The following is an 18,087-nucleotide window of genomic DNA, read 5'->3' on the forward strand; positions in this document are numbered from 1 at the left end:
TCACGATGCTGACCTATGCTGAAATTTGTCAAAAACAAAATCATATTTCATAAGGAATATCGATAATAAAGCACATGTCAGAAATGCACTATTTTGCGGGAGTTTACAATCTACTGAGCAGATGACTCCCTTACGAGGAGATTATAAATAATTGGTTCTTTGTGATAAATCATGGATTTATTAATACTTCGCGTATTACAATGGTGACTCGATAGTCGTCCTAACTAGAAGCTGGCTAAATGGGATCTGGGAACAGTAAGTTTGTCTGGGAGCATTCTCACTGGCCCTGGCGACTACTGGCCACTAGCTGCCATCTTGCGGACTTCCAAGCAAGCTCTATGCACTGCCCTCTATGAGTGCATCTGTGAAGCTCTTAAGTAACTCACTTCTCAACACATACTATCATACATGCGCAACGTAATATTTTGGGCTAGTGCCGATAAAGCAGTTTTGTTATTTACATATATTTATTGCTTGGGCGATCTAGTTTATAAGTGCAAAACACAGCCGAAACATAAGATACCTTTTCATATGGAGTTTGAAGTTTTTGTTTTATAACCACTCAAACGATGGAGTTTTCAGGGTGTTCAGTTTTTGTTTTGTAACACCACTGGTTTACGCTAGCTTTGTTCTTTGTTGAGTCTGCGCATTGTTGTACAAATAGTCACCTACAGCAATGAGTCTTCATCGATTTGCTGACCTTCTCATCGGTGCTAAGATGTTCCATTTTACGTATTGAAAGGTCTGTATCAGTAACTACTGATATAATCCGACGTAAATGCTGTGATCGCCATGTACTTGTGTTGCAGTGATTAGTTATCTTAAATGTGATTAGTGCTTGTGATCGAATTTATCTTAACATCATCAGATTGCGGGCCCCATTCAAATCAACACACCAAGATAATCAAATCTGCTGGTGAGTACAATCTTGTGTGTTACTCTGTGGATGGTTTGGGGAAGCACATTCCTGTATTGGGATCACAGGTTTTCATACGGCAGAGAGAGGACCCTAATCCTTTCCTCAGACCCGTACGTGACGCTAGCTACCGCCTCATCATACAGTTTTCGATTCGGCCATTCAATTTAATTAATATCATACCTCCTAATATTAATATTTAAATATATGAAGTGCGGACTTCAGTTTTAAGCCAATGAATCCATCTAGATTTAACCGTTTATCCAAAAATTTTAGGTTTTATAATTTTTTCATAAATCGTTAAATTTATAATTAATTTTAATTTATATATATCACCTACCCATATTTGGGTAGAAATCTTTCGAGTGATCAACATCTCAAGAGGTTTTTATTCGTGAATTTGATCTGACGTGATAAGTATTTTCATAATAATTTATTAAAAAACTAATTGAAGCGGTCAAAAGGTTTAAGGATTTCTATTGACTGTTGCCTTTGTGTTGTACACTTGTTAAGCTTAGCTAATTGAGATGTTAAATAGGCGTGACTATTTCAGGATCTCCAAGATATCGGTGAACACGCACGCGGAGATTGACGCGGCCATCCAGGCGTGGAAAGCGGCTGTGAGGGAAATGGAAAACGCCCGCCACCAAGAGCTGCAACAGCAGAACGAAGAGAAACGTGAGTTGGAAAATAATGCTAGTGTACAAAAGTCCTAACACACTGCGCTCCTAGCATTCGAGGCACTACCCAAGAACATTTCGTGCACAGGGCAAAAAAAATTAAACTTTATTTAGCCCCTATGGGACGTGTTAAATTTTGTTAACATCTGAAAGTCAAATTTAATATTTAAAATTAGATTTGAAATAATAGACACAATTCAACAAAATGTAATTTTTCGCTTTGGAATTTCCACGGACAGTAACAATATGCATTCGAAACTTATCAAATCTCGTTCTACACACTGCACATTGCAGTGCATCTCAGGGTAGCCATAATTTTACTGGACTGCAAATGTAGCCAGCCGCACAGCAGGGGTTAACAATGAGTAAAATATATTATTTGTGGACATTATATGTTATAGTGCAAATATACCCACCGAAGAGACAGATGAAGGATAAAGAAGAAGAAGAGATATTTAATTCATGTAAAGTACTCATTTAAGGCAGGGGTGGGGAACCTTTTTTGCCGTTGGGGGCCATTTGGATGTTTGTGGTATCACCCCGTGGGGAGGCACTATATTTATGGGGCGGGGAATGGGGATTTTAAATGGATTGACCATTTATCATTTTTACTATATAATATAATTTTTCTTTTTCCAGTCGTTTTTGCACTAGCCAACAGTGTGAAGATCCTCTCCCAGTGCGCCAAGAATGCCCGCCGCGCCATGTGGTGCGACCTCACCTTGACCAAGGCGATGGCTGCGAAGCCTAAGGTTGGTGCAATTACTTTTTTTCTCTTGTGTGCATACTGCACTAGAGTCGCCGGAGCCGTTGGGACTTTGGCATCCCCAATTGGGGTATATTAAAAAGAAATGAAATAAAATGAGAATTTCACTCATTTCTAATTTTTTATGTATTATCTTAATTTTTAATAATTTGATTTTTATTTCTATTTTCTTTAAATATCTTTTTATTAATTTACTTTATATGTATTTTTTGTTTATGTTCTTTCCCTGTTTCTACAAAATATTATTTTATATTATAATCTAAATCATGTATGACTACCGTAATATGGTAGTTGAGAAAATCACAAAAATTGTAATTTGTAAAATTAATGAATAGCAAAAAAAAATTATGAGTTGCTAGGCTGGAGAGAATGGAGAGGTAAAGGAAATGGTAAGGGGATGGTTTACTGGATTATGTATAGTTTCTTTTACTAGTGTTACAGTAAAACAACCAATAAATGCAATATAAAATGTGCCCTATCTTAATTTTATAAAAAATATATCTCTAATTTAGTTATTAACCCTTTCAGACCTGAATAAGGAATTCCAGTAAAATAAAATTATGAATGGTTAACCTTCTAACTTAAATACCAGAATTTTTTTTTACAAAGGTCGATTTCATAGTTAACCTTTCCTCATCTGTGGTGTGTATTTACTACACATTGCTTCTAATAACTTTAATAACTATAAATATAATAAATTCTGGGTTCAGATTTTAGGTATTCCTCCGCTATACATTTATGCACTGAATTAAATAATAATATTTTACATAGTTTTCAAATTCAATTAAAAATCAGATATTTTTGTTAAAAATCGGGAACAAATACACAAATACAATCAACCGTGAGACACTGCTACGCGAAGAGTGTGCGAGGAAATGACACGCTATTGATGTCCCGCTTTAGTTCGCTATGTGCGAACATGAGAAATCCACACGTCCACAATTGTATTTTGATTTAGACCATTGATACCTACGACCACATAGCTGTGTGTGCAGTACAGCGCCTGTTGTGCCAGCCGGTCGTTAGTTGGTCGCGGACCCTCGTTAGAAGTGGACCCCTCGCACGTTTTTTAAGCATTTGCCGATGGTTTTTTCATGTTCTCAGCAATTAAATTACAATTATTATCACTTTTGATATAAAATATAATAAACATAAGCGATTAGCTATGAATATTCATATTTTTCCGATATTAAATTGCTTATTTAGAGATGTGTATTGACCAGTGGCGGCCAGCTAATATGTGCTCCCGAGCGCCGAACAACCAACAAGATTTCCGACATGGCTAATCACAATACGAAACTCGGTTCGGTTATAATATCTCATTCAAAAGGTACCTACTTATTAAGCGCGCTTAACTTGCAGACCGACTTTGACTTGTGCCTATGTTCGTAGCAGTTCGTTTTCGATTGCGATCCAAAATTTAACTGCTTTGTCGCATATTCTGTGGAACAGTCGAAAGCGTGGGTCCATACCATTACATACTATTCTTTGCAAATAATACCATATCAAGAACGGCGTTCGGAGTTTTACCACCACATCAGAAGGAACGGTTTATTCAGTAGAAAGTTAAACTAAAACGCGTATGTTTGATATTATTGTCGATATCGTTGTTTCAATTTACCATCTGCTATTTTTCAGCGAATGTTACGCTTCTTCGATACAAGCATACAGGATAAAACTTGTCATTAAGAGATGAGTGATGGTCAGATTACTTATTATCAGTTCAGTCAGTATTCGCCGTTGCCAGGCATTGTCTCTTGAATTTAAAACTTTTCTTACTCTGAGAAAGTTTTGAAGTTTAATTGCAGGTTATATCGATCTTGTATATCAATTATTAATAAAGCATATCAATTGCATGTTATACTAATTTATGATTACTTTTGTGTTTGTTCAACGTATAAATTAAGAATGAGTTTGAATGTGGAATACATTAAGAATAATAGGTCGAGTTTTGAAAACAAAGTGATAATAAAAAATGCCGGTCCACCTAAAACCTGAACTGATAATAAAATAAGAGTGCAAATCTGGATCGAAGAAGTTTACTCGATCATTTAACAAAACAATGTATAACAAAGCTTGTAGCTCTGTGCATGTGATCAATTGAATAGTTTATTTTGTTTTACGTGTTTAATTTACGATGTTGATTCAGTTTGGACAATCAGCGGTGTTACTGATGTAACTCACCTTTCTGAAAAAATCAAAAAACATAATTCTTATCATTTACATTTACAAAAAGTTTTGAGCTTAAAGGTTTTAGGAAAAGTTGACATCAGAATGCAATTGGATTCAGGCTACCGTGCCTAAGGTAAACACCATAATGAGCTATTTAATAAAAATCGATACAGGTCAAATTTCCCAGAACATGATTTCAATGTGACGCTTAAAACGTATGACTTCCTAAATAAAGTTCAGTACCTAAAAGGTAAACTCTGTGCAATTTACGCCCGCGACGATTTTTCAAAAGCTAACGGCGCTTTATCAATTTTACAACTTTTTTATAGTACTTGTTTATTAGAAGACTTTCCCGAGACTGTGAAATTACTAAAACTTTTGTGCACCATTCGTGACCTTTGGAATGACCTCAGTTGAAAGCTAAAGATGTTTCTCAACGTTAAAAAGAATAAAATCTTTAAACACGTTGAGCCAGGACAGACTGAACGCACTATCAGTGTTAAGCATTGATAGAGGTCTTTGCTAAACAAAATGAACAGAGAATAGAACTTCTTTATAAATAGGTATGTACCTTTATTTAATTTATTTTATGACTTAATGTTGTAATCCAGTGAACCCCCACATATTTTGACCACCGGCCGCCACTGGTATTGACTACACAGCACCGGAACGCGTGGATTTTTTTAGCACAGTAAGGGAAAGCTTAAAATAATTTTAATAGTTAGCTTTTTTCAAAGTAACATCACATGTAGGGGTACCTGTTTAATAATTGTAATAAGATTTATGTATTCAGAATCAGCTTTTGTTGATCTATATGAATATGTATATATTTTCTAAGCCATAACATATTTCACTGAAGTTCCTTATTAAAACTGTCGTTGGTCAATTAATTTTTCAGTCTATGGTGCATGCACAAACGAACATTGCCCTCTATTTTGTCATCACTAATGACATCGCTAATGGAGATAATGATAATTTTATGTACATATTAAAAATTCAACTAAAACAAATGCACTTAATAAATTGGGATGGTCCAATGCTCTGTAGGGAACCCGCTTGCACACCGCGGGTGTAAACTGTGCACCCTAAAGCTTAAGTTTACACTTACGGAATTCAATTCAATACTTCTTGGCTGCAAGAAATCACTAACGCCATTTACTTTCCATCCATTTCCATTTATTTACTACACATAATTGTTAGTTTGTTAAAGTTTAAAAATCAACTTAGATTAACGTTTAATGTATGCAAAAAAAAAATTAAGATTTTCTAGCTATTTAAGCATATAAAAAACATGAAACAGTGATGATGAGCATATAAAAAACATGAACAGTGAAGGTTGAAAATGAGCAAAATCACCTGTCAAACTATTAACACGGCTATTTTTGTCCCAGAAATAGGTTGTACATGTCATCATCGACGATCACCCTAAAATGCCTACATAAACTCTTCCTTCTCATATGTCTTGTACGAAAACGAAAATGAGAGAAGATGATGTCACCTACAACCTCTCTCTGGGACTGCTATATTGCCTGAATAAGTAGCTTGAATACTACAAAAAAATAGTACACAAAGCCAGTACTGGAAAATAAAAATCTTTGATCTTTATTCACTCTAGATAGGGAGGAAAAAATTCTCTAAATCAATGTATTTCCAAATATAGATACGGTCTGTAAGGGTTAACCAAATAATTGAAAGATACAATTTTTTTTAAATTTATTTTTCCTTTCAGCCCAAAGAACAGAAAGCTGCCACAACACCAGCGATACCAAAACCCCAGCCTGTGACTCTAAAATCTTCAATCACCGAAGTTCCGAAAGCTCAAACATCTCCAGTTCCAAGCCTGAACTCTGCGGTGGTCTCCAACTCATCGGAACTCCTCGTCAAGAAACCTGCGACAGGTCCGGTAAGTCCAGTCGTCAAGTCCCCAGAAACCAAGAACAGTTCTCTTCAGTATACCAGGAACAATAAGGTCATCAGCGGCCGCACAAATGGAATGCAATACATGCAGAACGAACGCAACCGGTTCAATCAGCCACTCTGCAATATGGAGCGTGGTAAATTTGAAGTTAATGGAAATCACGGAACGCACGGTCAGGGTCGCCACCTGACCAAAGCCAATCATAATAACAACTACGTTACGGCCGCTCCGATTAAGTAAAATATTACTTTCGGTGATAAAACTGTAGAACTTGCAATTTAGATCAAAGATTTTATATAGTTTTGGTAGTGTATCTGAAATATAAATGTCTGAATTAATAACCTATGAATTTATTGAATTTCAGATTGTTTGAATTATAAAGTTTCAAATTTATGTAGAATGATTTAATTAATTAGTGCATTTTTTCCATAATTTGAATTGGGTCATTTTGCAAGTTTGTCAGTAAATGATTAGAGGGTTTGTGCAGTCGTAATGATTATTGTAATGTTTATGTAAATGCAATATTAGGATTGCTCCATTGACCAGGCATGTTTGAATTGATTATAGTAAAATGTGCAATTTACATATCCATATATATCTACCAAATGAAACATGTCAATAACGAGAAGTAGATCAGGAATTATTACATAAGGTTAATTTCGTCCGCATCGGTTTAATATGCTGGCTGCGTACTTCATATGCAGTTTCAATATGAAATGTATGGATTTGGTGCATACTTCGTGTCTAGTTTCGACACGAAGTGCACGTAAAAGGGTATTTTCGCAGTTTTGTTAATTCTGAAAATTTTTTTTGGATAAAATGGTATTTTTATGTCGACAAATAATTTTTTAAAATTGCTGACAGCAACTAACTTTCTAAGCACTCCCGGGTCCCAGTTGCAGTTGTTGTTAGCGGTAAACTGTATGGGCGGATCCTATCATATGAACCTGCTTTGGAAATTTCTGCCGGTTCTGATATATTCACAAAAACTGCTTAAGCAAATTGAAAATAAATAAATTATTAATATTTTCACTAAATATCAAAAGAATAATTTTATTCATTATCATAAAATATATATTCAAAGTGTTCCAAACAGTATCTTGTGACGTCTACAGATTTCCGAAAGATTCCAGAGCGGGTTTTGCAAGTCGACGACTCAATTACAGTTTCTAAATTCGATAAATTAGGAAAAATAATAAAATTACGTCTACATTTTGAAAAGTATCCCTCATTTGTGAAAATACCCCAATTCCGTTGCATAGTTTGAGTGCGTCTATATATGTGCGTATGTGTATGTTACCTTATATGTCCATGACAATAGGTATGTTCCCTGCTATTGTGATATATATAATACATTATCCCCTGATTGTTGTTGCTACCCAGGCTCGTAATGAGCTCTACTAGGCTTTCGGTTGGCACCAGTGAGTATTTGTTGAATTAATTCTCGCCGTTTGATGTATAAAATGATATTTATAATAATAATAATATTGTTTGACAGAGCTTTTAATAATATATTACATGTGTTATTCTAATTATTGTTTCGGAATCTTGCACCCGACGGCGCTTTAAGTATTTATTAATTGATTAATTATAGCCATTTGCAATTTCTTTACGTCCGAGTTCAAAGGGATCTTACTATGTAGAAAATTTAATAAAATGAATATTAGTATTTATAAGTCCTGCTGTTAGAATGTTAGTACTGAATGTTGCGTGTCTATATTTTATTAAAAATAAAATTGTACGTACTCTAAAAAATTTAAGTAAATATTATTATTGTATCCGGCGTTTTTATCGACTGGGATCGGACAGGCGGATTGTTCCGAGCTCCGTCAGCGTGATAGAGAAACGTTGTGTACTTTCCAAGACTGACGTCAGTTTTAATGTGAGTTGAGTAGTTTTAAAACGGAAGATGTTTAGAGAAGAGAGATAGCTCGTTTGCAAGCAAAGCTTTGACTGTGTGCGATCAACGTTATACATAATTCTTCTAAATCCTTATAGCTTGTCTGTTTATACTGAAACTTTATTTTTAAATTTTGCACGGAGTGGAAAAAAACTTGACAAATCGTCTTAAATTTCAATTTCCAAGACCCACATCATATCCCCGCTAAGAGAGGAATCATTTTAATTGTTTTTGATGTGTAAAAATAAGGTTTCACTGAATGTCTCGCATTTTTTAAATTCTAAAAAGAACAATGTTATCCAAATGCTAAATTGCATTTAAGAGTCTAGCTTTTGCCTTGTGTTTAATTTAATCACATTTTCTTAATCTTTATCTCATATTACGTATCTGCCATTTTCAAAGACTGAAAAATTAAATTCTTGTCCCATTTGTTCAAATAATATGTTAGAAATTCGTCTATCCGCAACTCTTCCTTTAAACTTTTGCACAAATGATCGACATACTTTCTGGAAAGCGTGAAGCATGACTTATCACGATTGAACATGGTTGAATATGATCTAGCATGTCTGAACATGTTTGAGCATGTTTTAGCTACAAAAGTTTGCCTAGCAATGTGATTAAGCGCCACAAGAAGGCATAGGAATTGTGCTTGTCTTTTAGAGACAGAATACTGTTAGCTATGGTATGAAATCTATATAGTTCTAAGAATACTATCCTTAACATATTTGTAAGCAAATCAACCTTTGAAATGTAGGAAAGATTGTCTCTTTATAAATTTTATCCTAAGTCTAGTGAAAAGACCAATCCCCTTTTTAAAGTTTGCCAAATTGTTAGTGACAAAGCTAAGCCTTTTGAGACGTGAATTTAAATATTACCTTGTTTGCCACCTGGTTTGTTCCCAAATCGATCAATGTGGGTTTTAACCTAGATTCCCGAAGAAAATAATATGCCTCGCAAACAAAGCAGTACATATAATATGGTATGTGAAGCCATTGCATTTTGAATCCATTTTTCATCTATATACGAAAGTCACGGGTCAATGTAGCGACTACCACCAGCGCATGTTGCGAGAAAACGATATTTCAAATTGTGAAAACATTAGACAAACTGGATTGAACACAGGTTTTCTCAAAGGCGCCTTTTAGAACCAAACGAAGTAATTTGCTACCATTGAGGGCCGTTAGTCTTCACACTGCATGTTGCGCTCTAGGTACATTGCAGTTTATCACAATCTAGGGTTTTGGGAATATGCATACTTACCAGAAGTAATGTTTGTGAATGAGTATCACCGAATGAACGTCTCAACTAATTTGTGTTCTGTGAATTTAGTGAATAGTTTGTAATACCAACTATCATTGTACTATTAAATTAAAACAAAATATGAGTGTATTAGTCGTGAAAAGCTAGAGAATCGTAGATTAGCCATGTAACAATAATTCTTTATATGTGACGAATAGGACAAAAGATATATTTATAGTATAATAATATCACTTGTAAAATTTAAGAATAATATTTACCTACCGACAACTTAATTTTTAGAAATTTCTAACACTTGTCGGGAATACCTTTATCTCTGTGTACTTATTTTTAACGTAAATATTTTATATTATATGTGAGCATATTTATTCAGGTGCTTAAAATATTTTTACATATTATTATATTCCGCCAATAGTGAATTTTAAGTCACCGCTTTAAATGTGAATTATTCTCTATTGGCTACGTTGTTAAATCGATTGCATGGATTTCGTCGGAAGTTCTACCAGGTGTTAGAAGACAGCTTTCGTAGCGTGAAAAAAACAGTAAAATGCCACGCGTTGGTTTGTAATTTATTTGTCAATATGTGTTATTTATTTACATATTCTAATTTATTATTGCATTTCATATACGTAATTAACTCCTTTGCTTTTTAAACTTTAACTTTTAACGCTATACACAAATTCATTTTCGTCAAAAACGTATGAAAGTCACAAAAAGTGCCGTGTACAACTGCTATCATATAAACGTCAGAAATGCTAGGTAAAGCTTAAAGGATCACCTTAAATATACCCAGTGTTTTATAGAATGTTTCAAGATATCCCCACATAACACAATTTTAGAAAATGTTGAAATTACAAAATTACAGTTGTAAGCCACAATTTTCACCCTATAATTTTTAATTTAGAAAAAATATATCTACAACGTTATTAGCAGCTTCTGTATCCCATTCAAAGTATTTATTAACCTTCACACAAGTCAATTATCCACTCGAGCGACGGGATATTTACAAAATAAATACCTTGAGCGATGGAGATTTCCAGGCATTCACTTTTGGATTCGGCCGCGCTCACTAAAACAATCATACCTCTGAATATTAATATTGAAACATGTAAACTGCTTACTGTGGTTTGAAGCCGGTATTTGCAGGTTTTATAAAAATTTTGAATTTTAAAATAAATTCCGAAAAATTGTCAAAATTTAGGCAGCCATCGCTTAAGGCCTGGAGCAATGAGACCTAAATATGGGTAGCCATCGTTCAACTGTTTAATTTTTTCCCCTTTGTCGCAATATGCCAACAACTTGTAATTTAGTTTTAGTTTTTAATTGGTAATATATAATTATTTAAATTTTCTTATTGTCACAAAGCAGGGCCAAAGTCAAATAGATATTTAAAATGTGACGTCTTAAAGAATTTGAATGCGTGACTAGACAATGTAAAACATTCTGTGATAATCCGAAATTGCAATGAAATTTTAATCGGGATGGCGTAGCTTAAATATATCCGCTTGCTATAATAATAATAAATTGATTTTAAATGCAAAATAATTAATACAATTAAAAAAAAATACTTTCATCCTTTTAACCCTTTGAAATGCCGAGCTCTCACCTCTGTGGTGCCTACAGTTAAAAACTAAACAATATAGAGTATTGTTGACCGATTACCAATATTGGATACGCCGGCAGTTATGGATACAATTTTTTAATATCCGATTGGTACTTTTGACACTTGAGAAGTTAGATCGACTAAATTGTAAATATTGTATACTTAGTTTACTTGCAGCACGTTCCATAGTGGTAGATACTCTCAGTATCACCCTGGAAAAATACTATCATTCAGAATTGAAACTTTGCTTGAAACTGTAGTCTACGATCTGAAAAAAAAACATTTCCGTCAAACAATCATATTATGTATAGAGTTGCCTAATGCCTAGCAATATAACAAAATATCTCCAAGATACATAAAAGCGATTTTTGTTGCATTGGTGTTACTTAAGGGATGGGAGGTACAGTTTGTTTATCGCATTCAAGGGTTGAAATGTTAATTGAAATTTAAATAATATTCTTAATCTTGCAAATTAATTGTGGAATTAAAAAAAAATTATAAGGTTTGTCCTGCAGCTAATATTCTTCAATGATATGTGCTTGCAAATTTGCCATCCATAACAAATTTAATATAAGGTTTTGACACCAAGCTAGTTACCATGATTGAAAAACGGTTGTATTATTACAATAATTGTCTTTGCTCGTTGCGATGTTTCAAATTGAATTTTGCATTGAGATAAAATAAACTGGGTGGACTTGAGACGTAAAAAACAGGTCACTGAATCAATAATCTCATTTAACAAATAGATCAATGTGCCCATTCTCTGTTCATCTGATGTTTTATTTTTCAATGAATCGATATTTCTAATAATGTAACATTGGTAGCATTCTTTTAAAAGATGTAACAATTCTCATAAATAATACTTATATAATTTTTTTTCAAAATCCTCAGACAATACTCACTGTACAAATAAAATATATTACCTACGAACACAAACATTTATTTATCGAACAAAATTAATAATTTAATTCTTTACCAGTGATTTCCATACCTTTTGGTTCCACAAACTCAACTATCGCCTACACTTTGGGAGTTACTGCTCTAGAGTGATCCTTTGTACAATGGTACTTACTACCCACTACTAAATCATTGATCTAATTTATCAAAAATCCACGCATGAAGATTTACTAAAAATTGTACCGCTGTAAAAATTATAAAAATAGAAAAATAATTACGTTTATTAGTTTTAAGGTGATGCACTTCGAAAATGCAAAAGCATGTGTTTTTCATTTGAAAATTTGATCACTTAGAAATATTATGGAACAACTTGGCCTTTGTCATAATCGAGCATTTTATTGCCTAGAAAAAATTATAGTAAAAATGCTTTGAAATGCTAAATTTCTTACTTACGAACCCCTTTTCAGGTATGGTATATTTTATTGTATAATGTGGCAAATTAAGTTCTTTAGATTATGATATGAAAATTTTTAATATTTGTGCCTGAACTTCACAGAATAAAATAAAACGAGCATTTTGTTAATGTTTTTTTAAAACAGGCATCGGTGTTAAGCGTGAATTTCAACCTTATCGCCATCTGCGTAAGGAGTACATGATTTCGCCAGATTCTGAATGTTACACGCCGAGGTGCATTGCCTTAAACAATACAAATATTTAAATTACAGATATGTAATTTATTAGTCACCTGCGTTATATTTCAAAATGCAAATATTGATGTTTTTACCGCTTTATAACGATATTTAAGCAATAAGTTTGAAATAGAATAATATTTATTAAAAATATATCATTTCGGTCTAAAAATACAATATTATCGAATATGTAAAACTTCAATTCACGACAACCGAAATCGAATTTAAACTAGAAATGCTACCCGTTATTATTATCCTTATTACTGATATATCACAAACAAAACATATTACACAGTAATAACTTCCCGTACTAATTTGGGACAGTGTAAAGATTCTTATAAATGTTTTTAACTAGCTTAATCTAGGAGACAATCTCTAAATATTGTGTGCTATAAATGTTGACCAATTTTTTATATACCGTATCCTGTGTGTGGTTCCTTTTGCTAGAGAATGAGCTGAGTATGTTAGAGTCCGTGCAATCTGTGTGTAGCACACCATATAATTATAAATTAATAAAACAAAAAACAAAAAAAAAATTATAATAATATATATAATAACATCGATGTTTTAGAAGATAATATGGATCTAAACTTTTGCATTCTTATGAACTTTCTAGATTAGCAAATATAATACATAACACCTTTTAGACAGATGATTTGTCCGACGTGTCAAAAAAATTATATAATAATTATAATAAATTGATATATTTTCAATCAATTTTCGTAAACTTTTTAAATGACCTGTTACAATGTGTGTTTTATTTTATCGAAGGCTCAATACAATTGCATTGAGGTTTGAAAATGTGACTATTTTTATCCATTTGTAAAATTTAACAAATCTGGCATTTATTTTGTACGCTCAATATTAATTTATTTAATCTGTTCTCAATGTCGTGATATTTATTTACGATATCTCAGAATATTAGTATGCAGTAATATTATGAGAATAACACTAGCCAACGCTGGTTTTGACACAATTTATCCTAACTCTGCTACATTAGTTAGTGATACAATAATAGAGATAATATGCTCGGTGGTTAACGGTCATAGTGGTTCTCTCGATGAATGTAAAATAGCTAATTCTAACACTGTATCTTTCTTTGATTTGCCGCTGTATACTTAGTGAGGATAGACAGCATTATTACATAACTACAGTGTTTGCCCGTGCATCAGTGTTTTAGATATTATAATAGATGAACATTATAGTCCAAGTATTTGTATTTCTATTTCCGTACTTCTGTAGTAACCAAATGAGAGTAACTTAATATTCCCATTCTAAAGAAATTCCATCTGAGATTACTTTGGTGTGATATCTGATAATGATTCTAAAATAACATTAGTCGAAATTAGTAAGTTTCGGAGAAATAATTGTTTGTTAAGAAAAAGGCAATACGAGAAGTAGTAATAAAAAACACTGGGCCGTTATTAAATACATACATGAAAACCCTTGTTGAAAATATTAAACATAGTATTTTTTTAGCCAAATAATAACAGATTGTGTTTTGATGGAATTAAAAAAAATTTAACTGCCGTTAGAAATTTGTCGCTCAATAATAATAATACAGATGAATCTCACTAATAATTCTATCTTACACGGCTGTGTTGATACTGAAAATAAAACGAAAGCGGTCTCATACATAACTCATTCTTACAAAGAAAAAAATTGGATTTGGACCTTTTGATTTCTGAGGCGCAGTTTTAAAAACTCTCACCCTGACTCATATACCTGACGGAGGATTACCGAAGGTTGCAGCAGACCTCTCAAGTTTCAGATTAGTGCGCTTCAACTGTAGTATATTACGAGCCAAATCATAATGGAGTGTTTGGATGGAATCGAAGCATTAAAATGTTGCTGGTTTTAATAAATACCCACAACAAATAAAATGAATTTAATTGTTAGTCATTTGTCGGTAGTGATATGTGGGATGGATAGTTGTGATACCTTAAATATTAGAATATATTTAATTTCAAACCTGTGCTTAATGAATACTTATGAATGTCATATTGTAGTTTAAAAAATATTGTTGTTACGTACGGTTACTAGTACATCTTGGATGTATTGTGGAGCTTCGTTTCGATCCTTCAAATCAACGTACAATTTGATAATAATTGATATTATTAATGAATGTTTTAATTTGCTCGGTATTTTATTCAATGTTTACAATATAAAGCTTGATAAATGGTATAGATGCGTATATTATATTTGTAATTTGATTGGAGAAAACATCAGAACAGATTTTATCATGAAAATATCACATATATGTATTTTGGAAAAACAAGTTGACATCAATACTGTACAACTATTGAGAAATTATCTATAACAGATAATCTGTAGCGTGCATAATTTATTCCATATTTTTTATAAAAGTACCTTTTTTTATTTATATCTGAAATTAATTGCTTTTAATGCATATTTATATTGTATGCATGTATCTCCGTAAGTCATTGTATTTAGAAATATAATTTATTTAATATTTGAAAATTATAAAAAAATTGATGTGATTCATATTCCGTATTTGATGGGGTATCCACTCGAGCGATTGGTTGTTTATGGATGCATTTACCATATTATTTAATTAGTATTGTTTCTTAAAATATTAATATGGAAACATATGAACCCTGCTTACAGCGGTTTAAAGCCAATAAATCCACCTAGATTTCGCCGTCTATCCCATATTTTTAGGTTCTATAAATTTGGTACATTATGACAAGCGATCGCTCAAAACATTTTTGTAAATTTGCCATAATACGCCAAAAATCGCCTGAGTGGGTATAGAAGGAAAGACAAATTAATCTCCACCAAACATTATTATTATTTTTAAACATACATAAATAATGTTTTCATTCAGTTTTCTTTCACAAATATATTGATAAAATTACCGATTATTGTTTCGAATAGTACAAATATTAATTAAAAAATTTTGACACCTAAAATTTCTGAAGTAATCATTTCAAAATGATGGTAGGTAAATTTTGTTCTCCATAATTCTTAAAAAATTAACGCCTTGATATAGTTAGCTTTAATCAAATGATAGCAATGTACGTAAGTCTAGCCACCATACTTACCAGACCTCGATATGTGATAATTTTCATTGCCACAAATAACGGTTTCCTGTGTTTTCTCCAACATTAAATCCAACCGGTTAACGGCTTCAGTGGATGCTTTTGATCTGGCTGCCAATATAATTAATATCAATTATAATAATAGTTAATAATAAATTATTCTCTTTGCATTCATATCCCTACTAAACGCAAAGTGTGATTTTAATCTAAGGGGGTATTTCACCACATCCGAGTAAAATCGGTAAGCGCTACTCGTCGAGTAGCGTCCATCATCCATTTCACCATTGCAGAGTAACACCGCCCTTCAAGTCTTGTTTTTACATCCTTGTTAAACTTGTGATTAAAGTTACTTGACGAGTAGATACTCAACAGTTTTCTCGGAGGTGGTGAAGTACCCCATAAATGTTATAAACTAAGTCTAACTACCTGATCCCATCGGTGATATAAATATAACATATAATACAATATTATGTCTGACCGAATTTATTTCCTAACCAAACAATAATATATATATACTTGTCAAAAATACTACTTATCCATGCATTTCGTCTAAATATTATGTATATATGTATGTATTTAACACACATTGGGTCCAATTGATAACGAACTTATTACATACGTCTGTATACTGTCCGCTTTATGCTAAAGACATATTATTTATTAATTTGTTTTTAATACATTACGCTGAAAATTTAAACAGGTGAAAATATTGTAATAAATTTTGTTCCATAGCAAAATAATTACAAAACTGCATTTAGTAAAAATATTTATTTTGCATAATTTTCTGCTAGATAATTAATATACATCCAGCTGAAATTACAGTAAATTTGCTTATTTTAAAATAAATCTTAAATGATATAGTACCTACATGCTTTTTTTGTTATGTTTTATATTATTATTAAAGTTTTTCAAATACACTTAATTGTTAAATGTGTCTATGCTCAAATAAAGACAACCATAAAGAGATTTAAATATAACCTAAAAAAACATATTTAAATTAATAATTGCTTTTCAACGCACAAACTATGATTATTTTTTTAAGATCTCAATTGATTTTCAAGTTCAGAATGATAATGTGATAACTAAGAATAATATTAAAATACAATTTTAATATTCATTGAATTGAGCATTTCACATTGCCAAAGTTATCCATTTGAATTCATGAATATTTGGCTTATAAAATCTCTGATTTCTTTTGTAAATTAACTTTGGTGCAGAGGTTTTATCATCTATCTCAGTGCCTTTCTTGTGAATGGTCGTTATCAGCAATAATGAGGATGGAAACGCATTTCTTGTTATTGTTTATTGTAGTGTTGGTATATATCATCTGACTTGAATGCTTGAATGAGAAATTTAATAGTTCTGAACATGTACTCTGATGATAGATATATTTATGTAAACAATTTTTAAAAATTATTTTATTTTTTGACCGTTACCGGTTTCAGCTTATTACCTTCGGACTGGTACAATTATTCCTTGAACTCAGTAAACTCTTAAAATTCGCTATAATATTGCATGTTCTAAAAATATGTATTTTCTTAAATTAAGAGTCCATTTCTACTCCAATGTAAAACATGTATGTATGTAAAATTATTGGAAATTCAGCTGGGAAAAGATGGGAAAATCCATATAATTGTTATAAAACTTTCCTGTTAACCCCCCCCCCCCCCTTAAATGTAATGTATATAAACCATAGTTTAAGGAATAATTGCACTGGTCTGAAGATGGCTATAATAAGCTGAAACCCGACATGGTCAAAAAATAAACAGAAAAAGTTTTAAATTGTTTCAACATACTATATTGGAATTGAAAAAGAATTAGAGAATTAAAAACTAAAAAAAAAGCTTGTTGTAGGAGAGCATTATTTTGGCAAATAAAACCTTCACAAAAACAATTTTTATAGGCTATCTATGAATACAATAAAACAACTTTTATTATATTCAGTGTTACAAATTTGGGTACGCCATATTTGTGCACCAAAGGATCTAATATTAGTACATTATTTTTAATTTATTGCTTTTGTCGAAAGAATCCATATTTTTAAAAGACCTAGTGTTAAAAATAATTGTTCTGAAACCTTACACATCCAATAAAAAGTTTTTATTTTGCAATTTTGTAATTATGTATGTAATGAACACCAAATTTCTTTCACCAAAATGGAGTTGTATGAATCCTAGTTATATGTAAACACCAAAATATTTATGAATAATTAATAATGCCGGTGTTA

The 18,087-nt window shown here is 32.1% G+C and overlaps 1 protein-coding gene across 1 annotated transcript in view; it reads left to right on the forward strand.

The window, feature by feature from the left end:
* Nucleotides 1-13,316, forward strand: part of LOC149412051 (uncharacterized) — a 29,109-nt gene extending 15,793 nt beyond the window's left edge. Inside the window, exons 6-8 of the mRNA XM_089646335.1 lie at nucleotides 1,470-1,594; nucleotides 2,236-2,348; nucleotides 6,264-13,316. Coding sequence (XP_089502461.1) covers nucleotides 1,470-1,594; nucleotides 2,236-2,348; nucleotides 6,264-6,692 — 667 coding nt within the window. The 3' untranslated portion in view covers nucleotides 6,693-13,316. The remainder of the gene's footprint in view (nucleotides 1-1,469; nucleotides 1,595-2,235; nucleotides 2,349-6,263) is intronic.
* Nucleotides 13,317-18,087: the final 4,771 nt, after the last annotated feature.

The sequence above is a fragment of the Hesperophylax consimilis genome, chromosome 24, assembly GCF_061612785.1.
Source record: "Hesperophylax consimilis isolate HC1 chromosome 24, BYU_Hcon_1.0, whole genome shotgun sequence".
NCBI lineage: Eukaryota > Metazoa > Arthropoda > Insecta > Trichoptera > Limnephilidae > Hesperophylax > Hesperophylax consimilis.